The following is a 23,139-nucleotide window of genomic DNA, read 5'->3' as shown; positions in this document are numbered from 1 at the left end:
ATTCGACCAGCGATCAGTCGTCATGGTGTTTTGAAGAGAATCTACACATGCAGCGAGCTAATTGCTTGCGGCCAAGTTGACTGCCTTTGTCGGGACATGTTTTAGTGCTAATTTGGTGGGCATCATTACATTCAGCAAGCCCGAAGAGTACAGACAATCAGAGAAGACACAAACAGAGTGGTTATATTGTGTTCTCTCCCACTATATATCATGCTGCGCCCTTCAGTGTAATGTAGCTGTCAATGGACAAAATGAACTACAGCGGTTAATCGAGTTCTGCTGAGAGTGTCCGCTCTTGTCCAGAACTGAACAGAACAATGGCAGTTTGATTTGTGTCGCAGAGAGATACTCTGCTTTTGGTTACTACAATAAATTTTTAAACCGGAGTTTATTTTTTATTAACAGTTCCAGTACAGATGAAAGGTGCATGGAAAAAAAATCGTGTATTCAGCTTGACTAGGTTTGTAACCTTCATAGTAATTGCCAATCGGTATTACAACATGCATAAATATCACACACATATACGACCATGGGTGATAGCTTGTTTATTCTGATTAAAATTGACATGTTGGAATCGACATATTCGACCAACGCAATGGGTACAAGATATGCCATGTAGAGTAGCTATGCTCTAAACTAATCTTCAGTGGTTGGTTTCATTTTACCCAATTTCTTGCTCATGACTGTATGTTGGCAAATGAAACAACTTCTACGAATGCACATATTTTGTGTGAGGATACATTTATTTTAGGTAGTAAAAAACAAATTGAAATGTATAATGACTCAGAAGAAAAAGAACTAAAAACAAATTCAGCCAAATCATTACCAAACTTACTCATCAAGGATAAACGGATTCTCATTTAAAAGATACATAAATACATGCATGCATACATACATACATACCTACATACATACATACATACATACGTACATACATACGTACATACATACATACATACATACGTACATACATACATACGTACATACATACAAACATACATACATACATACATACATACATACATACATACATACATACATACATACATACATACTGTACTCAGATTTGGGTGCACGTTAAAAAACGCCAGGTGGTCAAAATTTCCGGAGCCCTCCACTACGGCGTCTCTCATATTTATATGGTGGTTTTGGAATGTTAAACCCCACAAATATAGTCTAATCTACATACATACATACATACATACATACTGTACTCAGATTTGGGTGCACGTTAAAGAACCCCAGGTGGCCAAAATTTCTGGAGCCCTCCACTACGGCGTCTCTCATAATCATATGGTGGTTTTGGGACGTTAAAACCCACAAATCTAATGTAATCTACATACATAAATACATACATACATACATACATACACATACATACATACATACATACATACATACATACATACATACATACACTGAGGTGTAGATATTAAGGTGAATGGCTATAAAACAACAATTCTAAAACACTCATTTTGAATATACAGAAAGTAGCTTTCGAGAGAAATGTACCAGCACTGTTATGTCTGAACTCAGTGTTTCTTGAACCGTCTCTGAAAAGCTTGATGTGTAGTTTCTGCTGTTGCCCAGTGACAAGCAGTTTTTATAAGAAACACAAGAATAAACCCTTGACAGGGTCATGCTAAAGAAAAGGGTTTTGCATCAATATTTCGTACATATCTGCAATATTACTCCATTTATTTTCATAGCATGGCTCATTCTCAACACACTAACAAAGCATGTTAGGACACTTGGGCTGAAAGTCAGCACAGTGGTAAGAAATTCTAGACAATACATGAATAATACAATTCTAAGCTACGAAGTTCCTTGGTGCAAAGAGTTTGTATCGACAGCTATAGACCCAATTTATTTCCCGAGAACACTCCCCAAAAAGACTTCAAAGTTTGCACTTTAACACAGTTCCCATACAGCTGTCTGTTAGTCTGCTTGAAAAAAATTCAGTTCACTGGTGGGCAAAGACTGTACATAAACTATGTGAGGTGTACTGCATGTATGTATTTCTGCTGGCCTCAACTGTGATGTTGCTCAGCACATATGTGTAAAATCACAAATAGTGCTATGCCACTGCAAAGTAACTATGTGTCATTTGCATGAAACCAGGACCCCAATAAAAGACCATAAGATTATTTCCCTTCACACAGTTCAAAAAATATAAATGTATTTTCATAGAGTTTTTATAGCTCATCTGAGAATAGTAATAATGGTAATAATGCATTGATACTTCCACTAACAAACTAAAATATCAGCTAGAATTTAAAAGTATACCAGTACCTGTGTAAGGCTAAAGGGCTAAACAATTGTACAAGCACCTAGAAAAAGATAAGTAAATGCATGCTATAGCTACATAACAATTAAAATAAATATTTCTATGTCTAGTCTGAGTAAAGCTGCATAGATAAGTCATATGCATAGTACAAAATTACATTATGAACAAACTTATCCAAACAAAGTATACATTAAAAAAGTTACACAGTAGAAACAGAGAAGTAGATTGTTGAAGGATAGACAGGCAGTGGGATAACAATACACAAGCTCTAAAATCTACTGTTACATATACTAGGAGTAGTGATGATCATTTTCTTTCCAAATAAAACAATCCACATAGATTCACTTCCCGGAACCTATACACACATGGCACCATTGGTGCTATAGAAATTAGTGTATACTGAAGGATTATATCGACTAAGTACAAGATTACCGCATCTATGGCTTTACTTCGTGTACTACAAAGAATGCAAAAACAGTTACCATTGCCGACAATGGATGATGTGATTTATGGCAGGTAATTGCAAAGACACCCAGGCATTTTGATTAGCATGCATGTTAAAAACTTCAGCTCAAAATTATTTGCCCACTAACACTACAGCAGCCTTTTAATTAGTGTCATAGTTTGCTATCTTTCATGCAAAATATAAATAATTTGGAATTCAAGCAAAGGAACTGCTGAATAATGCACTCCTAGGAAGCTAAACTGCAGCTACACAGAATGTTACTACGCATACGATTCAAACTGCTCCTGACATCACAATGTCCTCTTTCTGCTGTCGTAAACTTTGAGCAGGAGAACAGTCACTGTAAGTTCCTTTATACTTGTTGGTTTTCTGTGCTCTGCTCTTGATACACTGTACATGACCGTGGAGCACCAGATCCCTTGTTACTGCTGGAAGGTAGAAAAATACAGATCATTATTACAACCATGCTACATGAAACAGTGTACAGTTGTTAAATGTGTGCTCATATTTACAGATGTATTTTCAGAAGCCGATGACAAGCCTCAACACACAAACACACACACAAACAGTGAAGGCTGAAAATATATTTTATTATGATACAAGAGCAAAATTACATGTTAAAGATGAAGGCATGAAACTTCTGCCAGGCATAATAAGCCAATAAAGTTTCTTCTATTTCGACTTACACTACGTGATATAAGCAGACCAGAAATAATTTCACTAAGAAACACAATGTAGACTGCAGTACAACACAACAGCTAATGTTTATAATTTTAAGGCTGCCTGAAATATCCGACTCACCATACCACGTATAGGAGCAAATGGACATTCTAGAAGACACAAAGCACTTGTGGATTACGAGTGTGCTTGTTTTTCACACCTATTATCCAAAAAGTAAGAAAACCTTTCAAAAATTCACTTATTCAGCGGGAATAATCATACGCAACAAACACAACGGGCTTCTGCAGGTGCCACTAACACTCACCATTATTGTTGGTATAGTCTCTTGCCGTATAGATATGCTGTGTCCTGCACAGAACACCAAAGGAGCACCCCACTACTTGGCTTGCATGTGTGCTGTCTGCATCGCACTGCTCCTGAAGTAGGCTAGCTACAGACAGAGAGATGAGGAGCCATGGCTTTGAAACACACTGAATGTCATCTTTAGAAATCAACAATGCATACTTAGCTCAGGTATAATTTGTAGAAAAAAATATATCACTATGAAATCATGGTGAACACGTAAAAGGTGCAGTTACTGGGCCTATATCGTTTGAGGCTTGTTCAATAGGCTTTTCTCCTTGCAAGTTGTGAACAGCCACGCGATTTTCACCCACTTACTATTTCCTTCCAGAGCACTTGATCTACAGAGTGAGTCACAAGCACAAGAGCTCAATAAGGAATCAAAGTATTTGTGATCGTTCAAAAGCACGAGCTTTTGAGCCTCAGATGATTGAAGTTTTAATCAAAAGCTGCAGACTTTCAACTTTGAACATTCTCAATTATCTTGCAATTTAGTTCTATAAATGTTTATTAGGGATTATGTGTGAGAATAATACAGGTATCCACTGTAAGCAACCTTGCTTGGGTTTTCAAATTGTGCACAGTAAGTGGTGTTTACTTAATCGTATGTAGTAAAGAAAAACTAACCTTGCAGCCAGCCGTTAGGCAGTTTTGTGCCCTTGAAGATCCCAAGCAGATCGCAGTCCTTCCAGATGAGGCTGCCATGCATGCTTCCAGGCCACATCCAGGTCCGCAGAATGATATCAGTCCCAGCAGTGACATAGACTTGCACAATTATGAAGAATGTGCCCTTCCTATTTTTGTACAGGTGCTCCAAGTCATGAGGAGGCTTGATGTGCCACTGTGGGCAGCCGATGCATCACAGGGCTTTAACAAACTAATCTCTGCGATCTGTGAACAGCCAAAAACGAGAGATTTAAAACAATCATAAAAGCACTTATTTCTAATGCTTATTCGACGAAGCTATCGCTTCGCCAAAGTGACCAAATCTGCTATATTCACTTTGAAACAAACTGAAACCTGATGTACAATTTATGTACCGCAATATATATGACCTAGTGAAGTATAGTGGTACCACAGCGTTAATCGTCTAAAGAACTAATTTTTCAAAATAACATAAATTCCTCAAGTGATCCTGGCTCTTGGAAAATAAATTCACATTAGATTTTCAGCTATGAAACGTGGTAAATCGACAAGCCCATCCTAATAATCAAACAAGAGCTCACTTATATCAAATCACAAAAAACTTCTGATGTATTTGCCCGCCTCTCTATAATATATGTATGTATTTAACAGTAGTAGTAAATTTTTCATGTTTGAACCTAACATAGAGAAACATTACATCTGATGGGCTTAAAATTTCGCAGACGTTGTAGTGCTGCGTGAACCACAATAAATTTAGTTCTGCAAAGTCAACTCACCAGTGACAGCATTTAGTAGCAGTCAGTGTCACGAGGAACCAACTGTTCTCTAGGGCCAACTGGCAAAGGACATCTGCACACTGGAAGCTGCCGATGACAGCAATGAAGGGTTCGCCAGGCGTGGTCGTCCATTGATATAGTGTAAGAACTGGCCATGACCGGCTGTTGTCAAGGCTCTAGTGCCGTGCAAAACGATGGCCAGACGAACCCGGAAACTTGTAGTTAGCCGGTACTGGCCTAAAACTTCATCCAAAGTAAGGCACCGGTGAAATCTTTGCTCTTTCTGGGGGCCGGAGAAAGCTTGACGTTCACGGGTTCTCGCTGCCACATAGAACTCTCAAGTTCTTACCGAAAAACGGTCTAGGCGCGCTGCCAAAGTAATACGATTCACAGCATAATGTAGCATCTCGCAGCTTCAGATCATCACATCACAGCGCTATAGGACTATTGTTATCACGAAAAGGAGAATTGAAGGGTTAACGAATAAAAGCGCCAAGCTCCACCACCGCAACTTCGAAGGGCAATGCAGTTATTGTAGAATGGATAGGGTGCAATAGACGATTGGCGGGCAATCTCCTCGCGGATGAACTGTTGTATTTGGTGCGTCAATACTACCGGATCTTGAGAAATCGCGCCAACGGTCAGTGCTGACGTGCTGGTCGTGTTGAAACTGTGACGTCGCGTGGAAACGCGCTGCTTTCGCAACTCGTCGTAGCTATGGCAGTGCTGAATGATGTCTGTGACGGCTCGAGGAGTTTTCGCCATATGCATGTGGAACGCATCGTCCTCGATGCCCTTCATGATATGCTTGACTTTGTCGACTTTGGACATGGCCGGATTGAAGCGCCGGCAGAGGCCTACGACGTCCCCAATGTAAGACGTGATACTTTCTCCTGCCAACTGGGCACGATCACGCAAACGGTGCTCCACGCGGAGCTTGCGCACTGCCGGTCGGCTGAATACGTCGGCGAAGGTCGTTTTGAAAGAGGCCCAGGTGGTAATCTCAGCCTCATGGTTGTTACACCAAAGGTTCGCGACACCCCTCAGGTAGAAGTAGACGCGACCGAGTTTGTCGTTGTCGTCACACCGGCTGTTGACACTCACTTTTTCAAACGAAGCGAGCCAGTCCTCGACGTCCTGTTCATCAGTGCCGTTGAATAGAACTGGATCGCGCTCCCTCGGAATTCCGGGGCAGTGGGGTGTGTGGCATCATTCGGCTGTGCTGCAACGTCGTCAGGCATGATGGACGGCGGAGGTAGAGTCCGGCTGCGGAGTTCTAGGGAGAAAAGGAGAACCAGCACCCTCCACCACCCTGTAGTACGCCTTGAGCGTTGTGTCCTCGACGCGTTTATTAAGAAAACGAACGCAGGTTCTTCCTCTTCTTTTGCGGCCACGGCTAATTGCACTCTATCAATTCTAAAAATCACTACAAATCACGCGTACTACCATTATGAACGCTCTCTTTCAATTTTCGGTCACACGAGCACAGCTTCTCCACAAGTCTTGGAAACGTCAACACAGCACCACTGTTCACAACGAACATCGTTTCACTCCTTAACACTAGATTCCTCGCAAGAAAATAGAAGCGTATGGGCTAACCAGTCGCGAAGCAAGAACCAAACACAGCGCGTAGTTCATACGTTTCTGTACGTACTTGGGGTCACTCAAGTAACGTGCCAAAACGCTGTCAATCCGAAATGTTGCACAGCACCAGTTAATTTCCTCCTTCTTGACTTGCTTCAACACTAGCTAAGGAGAGAAGATGTTTGAGGTTCGGAATGGGTCCCCTCGATGACTCGAGTGCACGGTGACAGCGTGAAGGAAGAGCCGTAGTCCGGTGAAGAGACGCTTTATTGCAGCCTCAGGCGACTGTCCGAGTCCAAGTCCAAACCTCCACTCTCATTTCAAATTCAAACATCCTCTTTCAACCCTTGGTCGAACAAAGAGTCTTCACAAAAACCAATCACATGTTGGGACTCGCATCATCACAACCAATCACAGAAACCCTTCCATAAAAGGCACTACATTTGTAAAAACCTTGTCACCAAATAAAACACGCAAAGGGATAGGTTCTCCGCATGTGACACTCTCTCCCATGCCAGGCCGTGCTGCCCAATATTACTAGTGCTGCCTCCATCGGCCGACTACCATCGGCGGCCGTTCTCACGCTCGAGCACCGTCAGTTCTCTCATTAATTGTTGCTCCCTAGAAGCCTCCTTAAGAGCGGTGGGTACACCATTGGGCTCCGTGCACTTACTCTGTGCATGCGACAGCGAGGCCTCCCGACATCCTAACAACAGCGGGGGAGATTATGGTCATCCCTGCCGCCACTATGTCTTGGTCAGGCAAGTGGTCGCGTCCCCGTGTCATTCTCAGTGACACGCGTACCTGCCAACAATGGCGTAAACTCAGATGGTGGTGCCTGACCTGCCTCATGCCAGACGCTTTTCCGAGTAAGCTTTCCCCTTCTAATCCCGAACGGGGGCGACCTTGACTGCTCCGCTTGTGAACTGTGAGAACGAAAAAGTCTCCTTTCTTTCCCGCGCTCGGGTCTTGCGCGTTCGCCTTCGCGGAACCGATCAGCTTCCTTAGTTGACGGGTCGGGAACTGGCTACGCGCTCTACATCAGCCGCATTAAGTGCGCTGCACCCCACATGCTGGTAATTGGTGCGTAATATTAACTGCACCCAACTGAGAGACTGGAAAGTCAAGCGAAAGAACTGTTACCGGCGCACAAACACACATTGCAGGCTTCTCGAGTGCTAGTTGCCGTCGATACACCGGCGCCGATCCCTGCCTGATAAACTCACCGACAGACAGGCTTCGCAGCACTTCACCGTGCACCATTGCACTGCCGCAGCTTTCCACACTGCTTACACGCACTGAAAGAGCTGCCGTAATCTGAACGCATCCGGTCGAACGCTGAAGTAACTCATGCGAGAAGCGTTTGCTAAAGTTCGCACCGACCGATATGCTGTTTACGACGCCATGTTGTGTTCGACAACTGCGCAGCACGTAAGAGAGTTCTTCGAAAGTACTTGAGCATTTTTCACGGTGTGGCAAAATTTGCTCTTATGTGCGAGAGGGTGATATGACGAACACGACAGGCGTGCAAATTAAATCAGTGTCTTCGCAAAGTCACGGAGTCAGCTGATGTTGAGGGTATTGCTGCACAACCAATCACAAGCTGTGCCTGTCGGCCAAGCCGTCGTCTGCTCGCATTTGTCGTCTCCTGCGATCAGAGCATGCGATGGGGGATTCGCCTTCGAAACCCAATGATTCCCAGGTCAAGTCGCTGCGTCGCACAAAATACATAGTTCGCCATACCTTTTAATGATCTTCGTGCGCCAAGTTAAGCAGCTGATAAATCTCGCAGGGACGAATTCCGCCAAGGTTTGCTACATAAACGTGAGGGTTTACATTTTTCCGGTGTTATTTAAAGTTACTAGGGTCATTTTATCCTGACTGCTTCCCATATTATCACGACCCTTACTAGTTTCTGAACAGTGAATGTGAAAATGCTTGATTTGTTTGTAGTTCCATGCGTAATCACGCACACTCCTAATACGCTTCGGTTTACCAAGTACGCGCTGGTACAGATCGTCCCGAAGTGTACCGACAGCTGTATTTCAGAGCTCGTACACATTGGACACTTAGAGCCAATCAAAGTACACTAGAGCGCAAGCTTTATGAACCACTCACTAAAAAGTTCCTCTCATTTTTATTTCCAATAGCGTATTGCTCCCATTAACATCTTTGGTGGTAATTTCCACCAATGAGGCAAGGATCTCAAGTCGTACTTTTAATTGGGTGAGATGGGGCACAACACAATAACATACCAAATAAGGATGATCCTATGCCGTGCCGCGTTCGAATGCTCCGACCATTCACGCAGCACATTGGTTTTCATCCAACCACAAATCTTTAAATGCATAATTTTACGCTATTGACGCCCAATAGGATTCTTCAATTATTGCGACTTCGAACTTATTAGACGACGGTGGTTGTCAATACTATCCATTGTGTACAAGGCAAACAACACACGAAACTCAAAGCGCCGAAAGAAATAAAACGCACCAGCAGTCCACAGGCAGTCCTTCATGGGCGTGAATTAACTCAAAACCAGCCAGGCAACCAAAGTATACCGCCGCGGCAGCAGGTTCTAAGTAGCCATATTATTTCTAAGAGTGGTCCGGACAACTCTTAAGAGTTTTTCTCAGCCATGCTGTTTTTACGAAAAATTTCGCTTCGTCTCTCCACTTACGAGCACTTTTCGGTGACGTACGCAAATATACAAACTGCATCACCATCGCTGACATGCTCCCGGGCAGTCACAGCGCGCTTTTTTGCAGCGGTTGATATCAAAACGATGGCTACTTACGATGTGTTTTTTTTTTTCGTTTCGTCAATCGAATTAGGCAGCAAAATTTCTCTCGCGAAAAATGTTTTCGTAAGTAAGTTTTGTGAATCTGGCCCCTGAGGTGTTTGATTTTTCCAAAGACCTGAAGCGAAGTGTGTCTCAAAATGATATTGTGGTTTCAGCTCATAGAACCCACGCAGTTATTTTAATTATAAAAAACTTTACCAAATTGATTCTTTCCGAGGGAGTGGGCTAGACTGTTGCTGCTTCGTAATTCCTTGCTAAGTTTCTGGAAACATCATGGCAGCTGACCACAGAAGATGTCACTCACTACTAGACTTGTGGACGTGTGACCCATTACTGCTGACCGCAGTATTTGCGAGTGCGCCTGATAGGGAAATACAGAAACATCGGTTTACTTCATATTAGCTAGATGATAAAGAATCACGGTTGGTCAAGTTCTTGAGATGCAGCACAAACATTTTAACACTGTGGTTGCTGTTGCAGGCAGTGCAGTCACCTACAAATTCTTCCTAAATACTGCAGGTGTTGCTGCCTTGTCGTGCCAAACAAGCTGATAACAAAGTTGTGGACAGCTTGCCCACGCAAGTTCACTCAGTGTGCTGACTTCCTCTGTCTAAATCGAGGTTAAAGGTCATCATTAAAAGAGCTGCCATGCTAGCTGTCTGCGTCACCGCTGTCGTCACTGAGACTGTCATAGCGTATGTCACATTCAAAACAAAGGTTGTGCAACAAGGTGCATGCAGAAACAATACTGAAAGAACGTTCCGGTGAGTAGTGGGGTTACGGTGCCAGTGAATGCAGCGAAAACGGCTCTTCAGTAGCCTAATACAATGCTCCACTGTGGAACGCGATGAAGCATGTGGAGAGTTGTACTTGACTTCTCCACTATCCATGTGAGGACGACCATTCACCAGGACCACAAGCCAATGCACGGGGGGGGGGGGGGGTTGCCATCATCACTTGCGGAAATATGAATTATGTTGTAAATACTGCCAAAATGACCATGATTTCTCAAGGCTCGTTGACCCTATAGGATACAAACAAATGAATCCGTGGTATACCACGGACTCATTTATACCTGACTAGCCTGACAATGACCCCGTATTATGCAACACATGGCTACTACGATGAGGTTGTCAAGGCATAACGCATCACTTAACAATACTGCAGCGGCTAAGCCACAGCTGAGAGATTGTGCACCAGTAGCCTGTGACATAATGCCAGTTGTAAGTGCGCTGACCTTTCACCAATACCGTGAGGAAATCTTTAATGTACAACTAACTGGCGTCAAACGTAAAAATAAGATGATATATTTACTTCTCATTGAGAAGTCAGATTTGCGGCCGCACGCAGATGTGGCTGTCGTCGTCCAATCGCGGTCGCAGCGGGTTCACGGCGAGGACCAAGAGCAATGTGAGCCACGTTTCACTGCGACAAACAAACAAAAAAAAGCGCACGAGAAAATGGGAACACCGCTACACGTATACGAACAAGATGACGTTGAGGGCAAAATAACCTTCGCGGCTCCGGAAGACTATTTTGCTCACTCCTCGATGCGACGAAGCTGCCGTCAACGCATCTGATCACGCCGCGTAGAGGTCCAAACCGAAAGAATTCCTCATTCACGGCTGTCTTCTCCTCCGCCGTTCTCGGGAAGTGAACCCACTTGTTGCGGGTCCCGGCGTTGGCGATCGGTCGAGCCACACGTCGCACACAGATGCTGGGTTGGATTACCGCTACGGTTTTCTCTCGCCTCTCACCGACGACTGGAAGGATCCGGTGGCGAAGGAACGCGGGCGCACACCTCTGCCGTTCCACCAAGAACAATAATCCGCACTTCATACTGAGAAACTTTATGGCGCACACACTCAGACGATGCTGTGGCGTGGTGGACGGCCGCCCTAGCTCCAACCACCAGGTTCAACTGGGCATCCAGAAATCTCATGAAGCAGTGACGACACAGGTTCTCCGGTCCGTCTTGGGGGTGGCATAATGCACGGCCACGATTTTGTCGGAGTGTTCACCACCTACACACATTGCAAGCCGCTACCATCTCGCAGTGTTTACCTTTCGCAGCCGAAGCGCCAATGGTGACCCATGTATTTAAAATACTTGTATTTATGTCTTCAAATGACAAATATAGGCTGAGTGACTCGTTAAACACCAGCTTAATGAAATTTTTGTAAATTCAACGCATTACACAAAAATAATTTATACATTTAAACTGCTTCAGGTAATAACTTTTAAAGCAACGTCACTTTCGTGCGGCGCAGGAGCCAGTTCTGTGCGCACACGGAGGAGACGCTGCCTTTTTTTTTTTCGCTTCATGTCATGGAGGAATCTTTTCTTCCTCCGTGCTTCATGCACTGCTATGGAGGCGCCACCACTCGGCTTGCCGCTCGACTTGCGCGGAGAACGCGGTTGCACATGCATTCTGAATCCAATTTGCGCATTAATTGTGAAAGAAAATGAAAGACTCTATTCCTCGCTTTCATCGCCTTGACATGCTCCAGTTTAACCCATCGTTCCACTTTCTAATTTTTTATTTTCTTCGGTTGACGTTGGCACACGCTCTCTACAGATGGCAGTGTTCCCAAAAAGACGAGCGGCTCGTCGCTTTCGTCACGGTCGCGTCTTCCTTGGAGATTGCGACGTTAAAATTGTGTAATGGTGGTGGCTACACATCGGAGAATAAGCCCTGATTTCGCTCAGTTGCTGTCGCATCAACGTAAATTCAGACGTGCACTATATTTCTTTGGTCGCCGTGCAAGATGGCTTCCTATACAAGACCGCGCTTTTCCTTAACAGCCAGCTGTGTGCGTTGCTCTCGGCTTCGCGCCACTTTGTAGGGCCGAGGAGAAAAACAGGGGCTACATCTTGGGCACCGCTGGTACGACGGCAACATTTGTGACGTTACTGTAGGTACGCGCACGATTGTGCTACAGTTGAAACACCACGATCGGCCTTGCGCGTCTACTTGACACCAGTGTGCGGTAACAAGTGTGTTGTTATCGTTGTTGCGTTGGCTAATGTTGAATTGCAATTGGAATACTCCTTTTTCAATGGGGAGTGAGGCTGTCAGTCACCCTTCAATATGCTCGCTATTCCACAAACGTTATTTCTAGAGTCTCATGTCATGTGGATTCTCACCTACAAGATTAGAATCCAGCATACTTCACGCCTCCGCATTTCCTATTTAAATCACACTAATGCCACGTTGGCGAGCTTCCTGTGTAAATATCAGTTTTTCTAGCTAAATTTGAAATGCATTTATTAGAGAATCGTGGTTTCAGTGGTGTTGGTGATTAGAATTTCAGAAGTACGTGATTTTATGCAAATTCCTCATAAGAGGGCACATTTCGACGGCAGCTTGGGCCACGGCGCTGCTTTTTCGGCGCAGCGCTCATTGACCATGTTTGCTCAGGTGCGTCTCTATGCCCTTGGCCTGCTGTCACCCGTTACCCTTGAGTGGGTCGTCTTGCCCCAAGCCGGCGAAAAGGAGGGACCACCGAGCTTCTGCGGCCTATCCTTGGATGTGCTGTTCGCTGCGCCGCCGTGTTTGGACACATCACTTCCCTTCATCCGGCAACATGGGACAGCATCGGATAACCCGGCAGTTGATAAGAGCGCACATTTCGACGGCAGCTTGGGCCACGGCGCTGCTTTTTCGGCGCAGCGCTCATTGACCTTGTTTGCTCAGGTTGGTTACCATGAATCTTGTTGTTACTGTGACAATGATGTCTGCTTTTTAGCAGTGCCGTGGCCACCCGATTTTTTGAAGCGTGTACGTTTGACTGCCCTGTACCTTTGGCGCCTTTTCATGCGTAGTGGCGATGTTGAATCAAATCCCGGTCCTATGACTAAGGCGCAAGAAGAGAAGTTGGAGATGGTGCATGGAGCTGTTTTACGTCTTGATGCCAATAATGCTAGCGTGCTTGAATCGGTGAATAAGATTTTGCAAATCCACTTAGAGTTAAAGACCGATTTGGACTCATTGACGAAACGTGTTCAAGTACTTAAAAGTAAAATGGAGTCGGTTACGCCAACGGGAGCCTGCGGAAACAACCAGGGCATCTCAAACCTTCAAGCCAAGATTGATGATCTGGAGAATCGTTCCCGTAGGTCAAACGTATTATTCTATGGAATTGAGGACGGGGAACGGTTTGAAACGTGGGAAACGTCTGAACGCCTTGTGCGTGATTTTTGCACAAACCGTCTTGACTTTTCAATCTCCTCGCTAGCTAGAGCTCACCGAATAGGTCGCTTCTCCACAGAGAAAAAGCGCCCTATCATCGCTAAACTGTTCAATGAAAAAGAAGTGGAAACAATCCTGAGCAAAGGCTTCAAACTCAAAAGTACGCCCCTCAGTGTTGCACGTGACTACTCTGAGGCTGTGCGGGACAAGCGCAGAAAGTTGCTGCAATTTTCAAAAACAGTAAAGAAAGGAGATCGTGTGCGTCTTGTTTTCGACAAACTGTGCCTAAACAAAGATACTTACATTTGGGACACAAATGCTAATTGCGCAGTGCATGTCGACGCTCGCGCTGCAAAGGACACATCGACATGACGTGCCCCTTCAAAAGTACAGGCAGCCGCACCATCTCGTCCAGATGGAAAGGTCGCTTTTTTATACACTAATATCAGAAGCGTTCTTTCTAAACGTGTTGAGCTCTCTTCGCTAATCGACTCATGCTCGCCATCTATCTTTGCACTAACAGAAACATGGCTCAACGATACTGTTTCTGATAGTAATATTCTTGTCAGTCAAGCAGAATTTAATTTTTTTCTTTGTGATAGAAAAGATCGAAGAGGCGGTGGTGTGCTCATTGCAATTTGTAAAAAATTCATTGCTCTACCCATTATTATTAATTCATTTCTTGAATGCGTTTTTGTTTCTTTGAGGCTTGTTTCTACCGATTTAATTATTGGTGTTTTTTATCGCCCTCCTGACATGAATTCAACGTTCGAAAGTGAATTTAATCGGGTTGTTGTTGAAGTATGCACGTGGTTTCCCAATGCGGTTCTTGTCTTTTTCGGTGACTTCAACTATCCAAATATTGAATGGTCTACGCTATCTGTTTCATCCACCGACACCCAGGCACAGGAATTTCTAAATTCCTGTCTCGACTTTTCGTTGTGCCAGCTTATCGAAAAACCGACACGTTGCTCGACCACATGCGCAAACATTCTTGATTTACTCTTAACTTCTCATTCCAATCTTTTCACTGATATAGGCCATCTTGATGGTCTTTCTGATCATGACATAATCACGGGAAACTTAATATGTTCACTCAACGAAAGGAGAGTTACCAACAAGCATATAAGGTGTTACAACCGTGCCAACTTTGATGAAATTAGTGCCAAATTGTCCAGTTTCACTGGAGAGTTTTTAGATACCCATTTTTCGCGTTCAATGGAAGATAACTGGAACCTCTTTAAAAATGCTCTTTCAAACTTAATTGATCAATATATACCAGTCATTACCATAAAAACAAGCAACGTCGCTCCGTGGTTCAATAATCAACTGCGTCGACTTAATAATAAAAAAAAAGCGACTGTTCAGAGTAGCGGACAAAAACAGATTATTAGATTCATGGTGTCGTTATAAAACATGTGACAAGTTATACCAACGCCTTTTAAAAACTACTCGTCGTCGTTTCTTCAGCCATGATTTGTCATCGATGCTAAAAAATAACCATAGGCGCTTTTGGCGCACGATAAATCCTAGTAACCAACCTGATGTAAATCTCGTTAATACTGATGGAAGCCCTGTTCCGGAATCCGAATGCGCTCAGTTATTAAATGATACATTCTTATCAGTCTTCACTCTTGAGGATACTACTTCATGCCCTAACATAGATGTAGTTGCCGGTATTAATATGTCTGAAATAATAATTGACGAAGCTGGTATCATATCTTTACTCGAAAAGTTGAAAACTTCGTCTGCATCCGATCATAATGGCTTCAATAACAAAATACTGAAAAATATTTCCTCAGGTATCTATCGCTTTTTGGCAGCAATCTTTTCTCTATCGTTATCATCAGGCACCATTCCTCACGACTGGCGAATAGCAAAAGTAGTGCCGCTATTTAAATCTGGTGATCGCTCATCCCCGCTTAATTACAGACCCATATCTTTAACTAGTACCATATGTAAACTTTTGGAACACATTATACACTCCCAGGTAATCTCCTATTTAGAGGAACACAGTATCATTTTTAAATACCAGCATGGTTTTCGCAACGGCTATTCATGCGAAACTCAACTCGCGGGATTTACCCATGACTTGCACTCATCATTGGACGCCGGCATTCAAACTGACGCTATATTCCTTGATTTTTCAAAAGCATTTGATCGTGTCCCTCACCATCGGCTCTTACTAAAACTTAGGCAGCTTAATATTCACCCACTTGTTCTCGCCGGGCTACAACCCTTTCTTTCCAGTAGAAAACAATTCACGTCTGTCAATAACTTTAACTCTCCTTTTGTTGAATTCTCATCTGGAGTTCCCCAAGGAAGTGTGATTGGTTCCTTGCTTTTCCTTATTTATATTAACGACTTACCCTCCTCAGTCAATTCTAAAGTTAGGTTTTTCGCTGACGATTGTGTCATTTACCGTACCATTTCATCTGAAACTGATCGACAATCTCTAAAATCTGATCTTGTCTCTTTAACTTCGTGGTGCACAGCATGGCAAATGACACTAAATCCTTCAAAGACTAAGCTAATGTGTTTTACTAAAAAAGCGTCCCGTATTCCAACGTCTTACTTACTAAATAATACTTCAGTGGAGCTTACGACTTCTTGTAAATACCTTGGGGTTAACATTCAGTCTGACCTGTCATGGCATCACCACATTAACGTCACCCTTGCTTCAGCAAATCGCTCACTCGGGTTCCTTAAACGTAATTTGAAACACACCCCCTCGCACTTGCGTAAACTGGCTTATATCACCCTAATCCGTCCTAAAATAGAATATGCCTCAGCCATTTGGGATCCCGATCAAGACTACATTATTGAAAACATCGAAGCTCTGCAGAACCGTGCTGTACGTTTTATTTTTTCTGATTATTCACGTCACACCAGCGTCACTTCATTGAAACTTCGTGCCGAACTGGAACTCTTATCACGTCGCCGTAAAATTGCTCGCTTATCACTACTTCATAAGCTCTACCATCACACATCACTTCACGAGGACTTCTTTAGGCCACCCCCTGCCATCTTTCCGCGCCGCGATCATCCCTTTAAAATCGAACGCTTCCCTTGTCGCACTTTTCATTATGCTAGATCCTTCATACCGCGCACAATAATCGAGTGGAATGACTTACCTTCAAACATTGCAACCGTCACCGATATCACTGAATTTCAGAACCTACTAAACATGAGTGCAAGCGTGTGAACCTTTTGTGGTATTCCCCCCTCTTTTTTTCTTTTTTCTGCAAACCGTGTTTTTTGTAGAAACTGCGTATGTTCATGGTTCGTGTTATTTATTGCTGTGTTTGCCTAATTCAGTTATTCACACGTGTTTTTGGTGATGTTGCCATTCCTTTATGCTTAATGGCGCGTGTGTTTGTAGTAAGCTAGATTGCGTTTTATTGTACTCTTGTGACTCTATTTCCTTCTTTGTGTAGTTCAATTTTAAAATATTTTTTTTAGTTTTATTATTGTTTGACTCATATTATTTCTTCTGATTATTTAAGATTATGTGGTAAGAATATTGACTTTATATTTATTCTAATGTATTTAGTAGCTGTACGGTGTTTAGTTTGCGTGTTTGCTGGTTCTATTAATCATTTCATGTACCTGTATGTGTTATAGCCCCCCCTATGTAATACCCTCCTGTGAGAGGGCCCTTAGGGGTATTCTGAATAAATAAATAGAATAAATAAATTCTTCTAGGCTCTGTGGAAAAACAAACTGCCGTACTACACTATGCAAGGCTATGCTATACTTCGAGCTGCTTGGCCCATACCGGCTTTCTGTTACTTATGCCCACCGAGTTTTCTTTTAACAACATCAGCTATGCATCAAGCTTAATCGGACCTTTCAAATAAGTGTTTGATTATCTTTCTCTCTCTCTCTCTCTCTCTCCGAGCTCAAACAGCTCCGCTCTTGAAGCTACAATTCTTTATGAACGTCGACTGCGTCATCGTGACAGCCCAAGGAGGATTAAAGAAAAATTGCTGGAGTGGAAGCTCCCGCAATGCCTTGCCAGCAGAAGTGAAGCCACCTTTTGCCACTGCCAAGATGGCGGAAACATGTTCTTTTCTGATAGTGCCCACTTAAAGATCAAGTGGCTTTGATATTTTATGTAAATGCTACGTTAGTTCTATATTAAAAGATAGTTGTTCCAGACGAAATAACACGCCGAAACGAGCATGGAAAACTGAATCTTCAAAGAACTTTGCCTCCAATTACAGGCTCACTAAGGAAAACTAGTACCTGTAAAACGCACTTGGAGCACTATGTGATCCGAAAAAGTTCCCACATTAAACTCGTTGGGCGTGTGAGGGAAACGCTTCGTTTTTAATCGCTGAACGGTGATACTTTATCGTGCCCCTTGTAAAATGGCCGCCACAGCCGCCATCTTGCCAGAGGAACGGCTTCACTTCTGCGCAATCATTTCCACTCCAGCAATTTTTTAAATCCTCCTTGTCACAGCCTCGAAGTCTGGGCAGAGTGGTAGCAATGGTTGCCACGACAGCTCGGTTTCCTTGCCGGCATCGCGTCGGTATTGCTTCGAAGGTCCTACCGCTATGACCGCCTAATCACGAACTGAACGACGACTAATAGCAGCCGAGAGTACAGTCTTAATGGTGCATTTTATTTTTCTATATATTTGCGTTCCTTGAGCAGTTTGCTCATGCACTGCATTCATTGTGCGTTCAAAAAAGTGGCTAACGAATTACAGTTCCAGATACTCTTCTATGGGAAGCTGTAAGCCGTCCCGTTAGCCTCACAGGCCGTATAAAAAAACAATAGGGCTCCGAAAGAGCACACGTAGCTCAAAATTGGAATGGGGGGGGGGGAACAATGAATAACGATTTAGAGTACTTTGTACTCTACTATGGGAGAGCTTAAAGCCGTCCCGTGAACGCATATCGACCACCTACATAGTGCTAATAACAGCTACATCGTCCGTTCATCACTGGCCTTTAAGTGTTGATCAAGTAAAATTACCCCCGTTGTGATGCCGGTTTTACAAGTAAGACAATCGACATACTAGTCATTTTTCTTTCAACAAAGCAACACCATTATTTTCCAGAACATTTTGTACTGGTTGGACACACAATGTTTTTATTTAAAAGTATATTTGACTTTTATATTATTTTAATTACGCGATGTCACAAACTTGCGAAAAACCTTCTTTTTCGAAAGAACTTTTTCATAGCCTCGACATTATACGGAAGGTCATAGCTTACCAAGAATTGTTGGGGGGTAGGAAAAGCTCGTAAGCTACTAAACATCTATGCAAAGTGTTGTAATTTGTCTCTTATGTTTTAGTTTCATGACGTGACGTCATTGTCTGTCTTCCGGTGTTGTGTCCGCCATGGCCGAGCACGTGCGTATCTGTCGCCGCGCGGCGGGTCGTTTGGCATAATTCCTGTGTTTTGATCGTTTTCTTGCCCGTCTGGCTATAGAGAATCGTGCAGAACACTGTCTTGCTTACTTTGACGAGCTTGTCGGGCCAACGCGGGCCAGATACAGGGGGAAAATAGCCCTATGCGACGGCATGGATCCATACGAGCAGCGGGTTGGTGCTCAAGACGCTCTCAATGCGAGCCTGCTTCGCGAGGTCACCCACGCCTACATTATAAATTACTTAACATTGTCGACGAATTATGTTTCTCTTGACAAGATGAAAGCGTACAAATCGCCAGACTCTCACAATTATTTCACTAGCGGATGGCTACAGTATTCATGGCAGCCAAGAAGTTGCCGTCTCAGTGTGTCGTGGTACTTTGTCAGATGAGCTCTAGTGCGCTCCGCGTTTCACACAGTGAAACTGCATCCTGGGGTAGCAGTGCTGGCGCGGGAACACGTTACTTCCATGTCGGTGCGTCCATGGCGTCGCAAGCAATGGGTGAAGCATCTTCGCATGAGTCGCCTGTATACAGCCGTGCTTCTCGCCGCCCGCCTTTACGGCGCTCAAACCGGGCAGATTTCGACGCCGGCTGTTCCAGACAAATATATGAACCAAGTAGCAACGTGTCCGTCGCCAAGTCAGCGTTCTTGTCATCTAAGCGGTGAGCGGGCCTTCCCGAAAAGCAAAACACGTTTGCTGTGATCAATGCGATGCATCATCCTTCGACATTAATTTGCATCGCGCTCGACCAACCGATCCACGACAATTAACTGAGCGAAATAGCGAGGAGATCCGGAACATAACTTGGCTGTTAGGAAGTGACACCTGCACAAACTAGTTGTTCACTGTTTTGATGTCCTTACGATCGATGCGTGCAAGCCATGTCCTTCACCCCTCGCACAACTCTTTTGGTCGCATGTAGTGCAAGACTACCTTGGGCACGCAAAACATTCCCACGTCGGGTCCAGGGCGGTGCGATTCGCAATTTCTTAGAGCGCGGCAGCAAATACGGCACAAATCGACGTACCGCAATTACGAGAGTTGCTATAGTGCGGCACAGCTAGACTTGGTGTCGTTTGCTGCTATGTTCTCGGCCATGGCGGTGCATGCCGGTATCGTATCCCAGAGTTCCCCAGTGTAACGTAGGTTCAAGTTAGGTATACACGTTTTTGAAATGAGTTTGAGAGGCTTTTTTTTCTCGCTTGGTGCACTCGCCTAGTTTGGTGAACGCGTATGCACGCCCCCAATTAACCACCAGTAAGATCCCATGCATTCGGAGTGTAATTTGCGCGTCAATTGGGAAAAAAAAGACTAACCGCTATTTAACCCCTATTTTAGCTTTTGTTATTTCTTTCGATTCACGCTAGTGCGCTAGCACGGTTTCATACGGTAGTGCGCTAGAAAGATTGCAAGGTTTGATGTAGATGTAGTCACATGCGGCAACTTAAATTTGATTGTTTTTGCTGCAGCCGAAATTCCAGCGACCTCTGAGGAGGTGCTGGACAAAACCAACGACGACGCCGATCGCGCTAACGGTCTCGATGGGAACGCTGCCACCTGCACCATCCGGTGAGAACGTATAGCGTTTTTGATTGCCTCAGAGCGCACATTCGACATGTCTACCGTGTCCGTGACCACCACTTGGCCCTTCTATCTTCAGAAAGACCACGTGCTACGGTTTCTGACGTAGCCACGCACCTCAACATCATTCCGTGAAGATATACGCCAGCTACGAGAATTGCATGTCCCTTTTGGCGTCTCAACGAGCCACAGGTTTGTCTAGAAATTCCAGGCATTAGAAAGAAAAGCAATCACTGCAGAGTAGCATCGAGGAAAGAAACACTGCTATTATTAAGTGTGAATACACTTTATAAGCGACCCCAAACCATCCACCGCCGTCGGCGGCCTCCGCAGTCTTCTCTCTATCTTTCAAGGCGGACTTGGCGGGCCGCAGCGCGACGCTCTACCGAAACAGCCAGGGACGCGACGCTGATATCGGTGATTCGGTGTCAGTAACGCGCTTTATACTCCTCCCCCTTCGCTCGCTCCTCCGCTCTCCTCGCTCGCTGCAGCTGCGCGCGCACCCCTCTCTCTCGCGCGCTCGCCTTCTCTCTCAGTCTCCCGTCGAGAGCGGGTCGTGCGATGGATGTCCCGGAGGCAACGCTACCATCAACAACGAATGCAGTACAACCGAATGCCAGCACTGCACCCGTCGTTGGAGGTGACGGTACCGCGGTGGTTTCGCCGACGTTGGAAGACAAGTCAGCGCTGCGAAGGGCTCGTGAGACCGAACGTAAGCGGGCGAAGCGTGCAGCGGATGCCGAACTGCGTGCTCGCGAGGCCGAGTGCAAGCGGGCGAAGCGTGCAGCGGATGCCGAACTGCGCGCTCGAGAGGCCGAGGACAAGCGGGCGAAGCGTGCAGAGGAGGCCGAACTTCGCGCTCGCGAGGCCGAGGACAAGCGGGCGAAGCGTGCAGCGGATGGTGAACTGCGCGCTCGCGAGGCCGAGATGAGGCGTCAGCATCGAGCTGCGAACGTGGCCCAAGAAGCGGAACGACAACGCAAACGTCAGGCGGAGAAGGGCGATGAAGGCCGGCGCCAAGACGCCACTCGCAATCATCAACGGTGAGTGGACGTTCTCGAAGCCGTTCGAGCCAGTGAACGTGCCGTGCGGGAGAGGGTGCGAGTCCTGGAGTTTGCTCGTCCGGACGCGTCGTGAAGTGTAAATTAATACTTCGTATATAATGTATCTGTGTACAAATGCTTCATGAAAAACAACACTTAAATTCATTAATTACACTTTAATCATCATCATCAGTAATAAAACTCCAAGGCATTTCCCCGAGGGTGAACATAATTAAGTGCGAATGCACGGGGTCATGCTTTGAGGGGGAGTAAAGTTAAAATCCGTTGGCATTCGCCAGTGAGTTAACGTAAACTCCCCCGTGTGATCAAATTGCGATTCCAAAAACCATTACACCATAAAGGCGCCATAGTGTGATTAATAAATATAATAATGCGAATTACTAAATACCCCTCATAGCATTACCCCACGCATTCGCACTTAACCATGTTCACCCTCGGGGAAATGCTTGGGAATTTTTCGCGTGAGTCGTACTTGCACCGATTGCGGATATACAGTGTATATCTGCAATTGGTCCAAGTACGATTCGCATAATAATAGCAGTGTTTATCTGCAATCGGTCCAAGTACGACTCGCGTAATAATAGCAGTGTCGCTTCCTTCAATGCTACTCTGGAGTGATTGCTTTTCTTTCTGATACCTGAAATTTCTAGGCGTACCTGTGGCTCGTCGAGACACCAAAAAGTACATGCGATTCTCGTAGCTGGCGTATATCTTCACGGAATATTGTTTAGGTGCGTGGCTACGTCTGAAACCGTAGCAGGTGGTCTTTCGGAGGATAGAAGGACCAAGTGGTGGTCGCGGACATGGTGTACATGTAGAATGTGTGCTCTGAGGCAATCAAAAACGGTATACGTCGTCACCAGATGGTGCAGGCGGCAGCCTTCCCATCAAGACCGGCGGCTCATCGCTTTCGTCGTGGTCGCGTCTTCCTTGGACATTGCAACGTTAATATTGTGTAACGGTCGTGGCCACACATCGGACGATGAGCCCTGAATTCGCTCAGTTGCCATCTCATCAACAGAAATGCTTGAGACGTGAACTTTTGTTCGTCGGTCGCTGTGCAAGATGGCTTCCTACAAGACCGCGGTTTTCCTTGACAGTCAGCGGTGTGGGAAGCTCTCGGCATCGCGGCAGTTTGTTGGGCGGAGCAGATAAACGGGGGCTAGTAGGTTCGGCCCAACAGTTCGTCTTAGCAGACGCCATTGTGCGTTAGCCTGTCTGCGATAAGGCTTTCTCTCTGATATAGGCACCCGGACGGAAGCGAAAAGCATGACGCTGTTCTGTAGGTGGGTCTGGCAGTTTGCTGTCGTCGGGTTATGTGGAACT

General features: G+C 44.9%; 2 protein-coding genes across 9 annotated transcripts in view; one reads left to right on the top strand and one right to left on the bottom strand.

Annotated features, from left to right (window-relative positions):
* The window catches only part of LOC142777471 (uncharacterized), a 107,520-nt gene that overhangs the window by 5,771 nt on the left and 78,610 nt on the right, over positions 1-23,139 (top strand). The window contains exons 1-3 of one of the 7 annotated variants that reach the window (XR_012888113.1): positions 12,201-12,503; positions 13,006-13,281; positions 17,687-18,098. Coding sequence is in view for 1 of the 7 variants with exons in the window: in XM_075881933.1 (XP_075738048.1) it covers positions 12,913-13,281 (369 nt within the window). In the remaining 6 variants the exon portion in view is untranslated. Of the gene's footprint in view, positions 1-12,192; positions 12,504-12,536; positions 13,282-17,686; positions 18,099-23,139 lie in introns of those variants that run through there. The other 6 variants (XR_012888116.1, XR_012888111.1, XR_012888115.1 and 3 more) reach the window with 6 other exon arrangements.
* Positions 531-11,881, bottom strand: LOC142777472 (uncharacterized). 2 transcript variants are annotated; one of them, XR_012888119.1, is made up of 3 exons: positions 5,198-11,879; positions 4,404-4,667; positions 531-3,864 (listed from the first exon to the last, which is right to left on the bottom strand). XR_012888119.1 is itself a non-coding variant. In XM_075881934.1 (3 exons), exons 1-3 carry the CDS (start codon positions 4,498-4,500, stop codon positions 3,027-3,029), a joined length of 378 nt encoding a protein of 125 aa, XP_075738049.1. In that variant the 5' UTR covers positions 4,501-11,881; the 3' UTR covers positions 531-3,026. The 2 variants fall into 2 exon arrangements, 1 of the variants encoding a protein (XP_075738049.1); XM_075881934.1 differs by having other exon boundaries at positions 531-3,181; positions 3,739-3,864; positions 4,404-11,881.

Source organism: Rhipicephalus microplus, chromosome X (assembly GCF_043290135.1).
Source record: "Rhipicephalus microplus isolate Deutch F79 chromosome X, USDA_Rmic, whole genome shotgun sequence".
Classification (NCBI taxonomy): domain Eukaryota; kingdom Metazoa; phylum Arthropoda; class Arachnida; order Ixodida; family Ixodidae; genus Rhipicephalus; species Rhipicephalus microplus.
The sequence above is the reverse complement of the archived record's forward strand: the minus strand, read 5'-3'. Positions and strand labels throughout refer to the sequence as shown.

What these genes read in the sequence shown, in the direction of transcription:
- LOC142777472 (XM_075881934.1), bottom strand. Translation starts at nt 4,500, where the DNA reads ATGTGGCCTGGAAGCATGCATGGCAGCCTCATCTGGAAGGACTGCGAT. An exon ending in GCCTAACGGCTGGCTGCAAG is followed by an intron (nt 3,865 to 4,403) that starts GTTAGTTTTTCT and finishes CTCTGTCTGTAG; the next exon opens with CTAGCCTACTTCAGGAGCAG. An exon ending in AGACTATACCAACAATAATG is followed by an intron (nt 3,182 to 3,738) that starts GTGAGTGTTAGT and finishes TCTACCTTCCAG; the next exon opens with CAGTAACAAGGGATCTGGTG.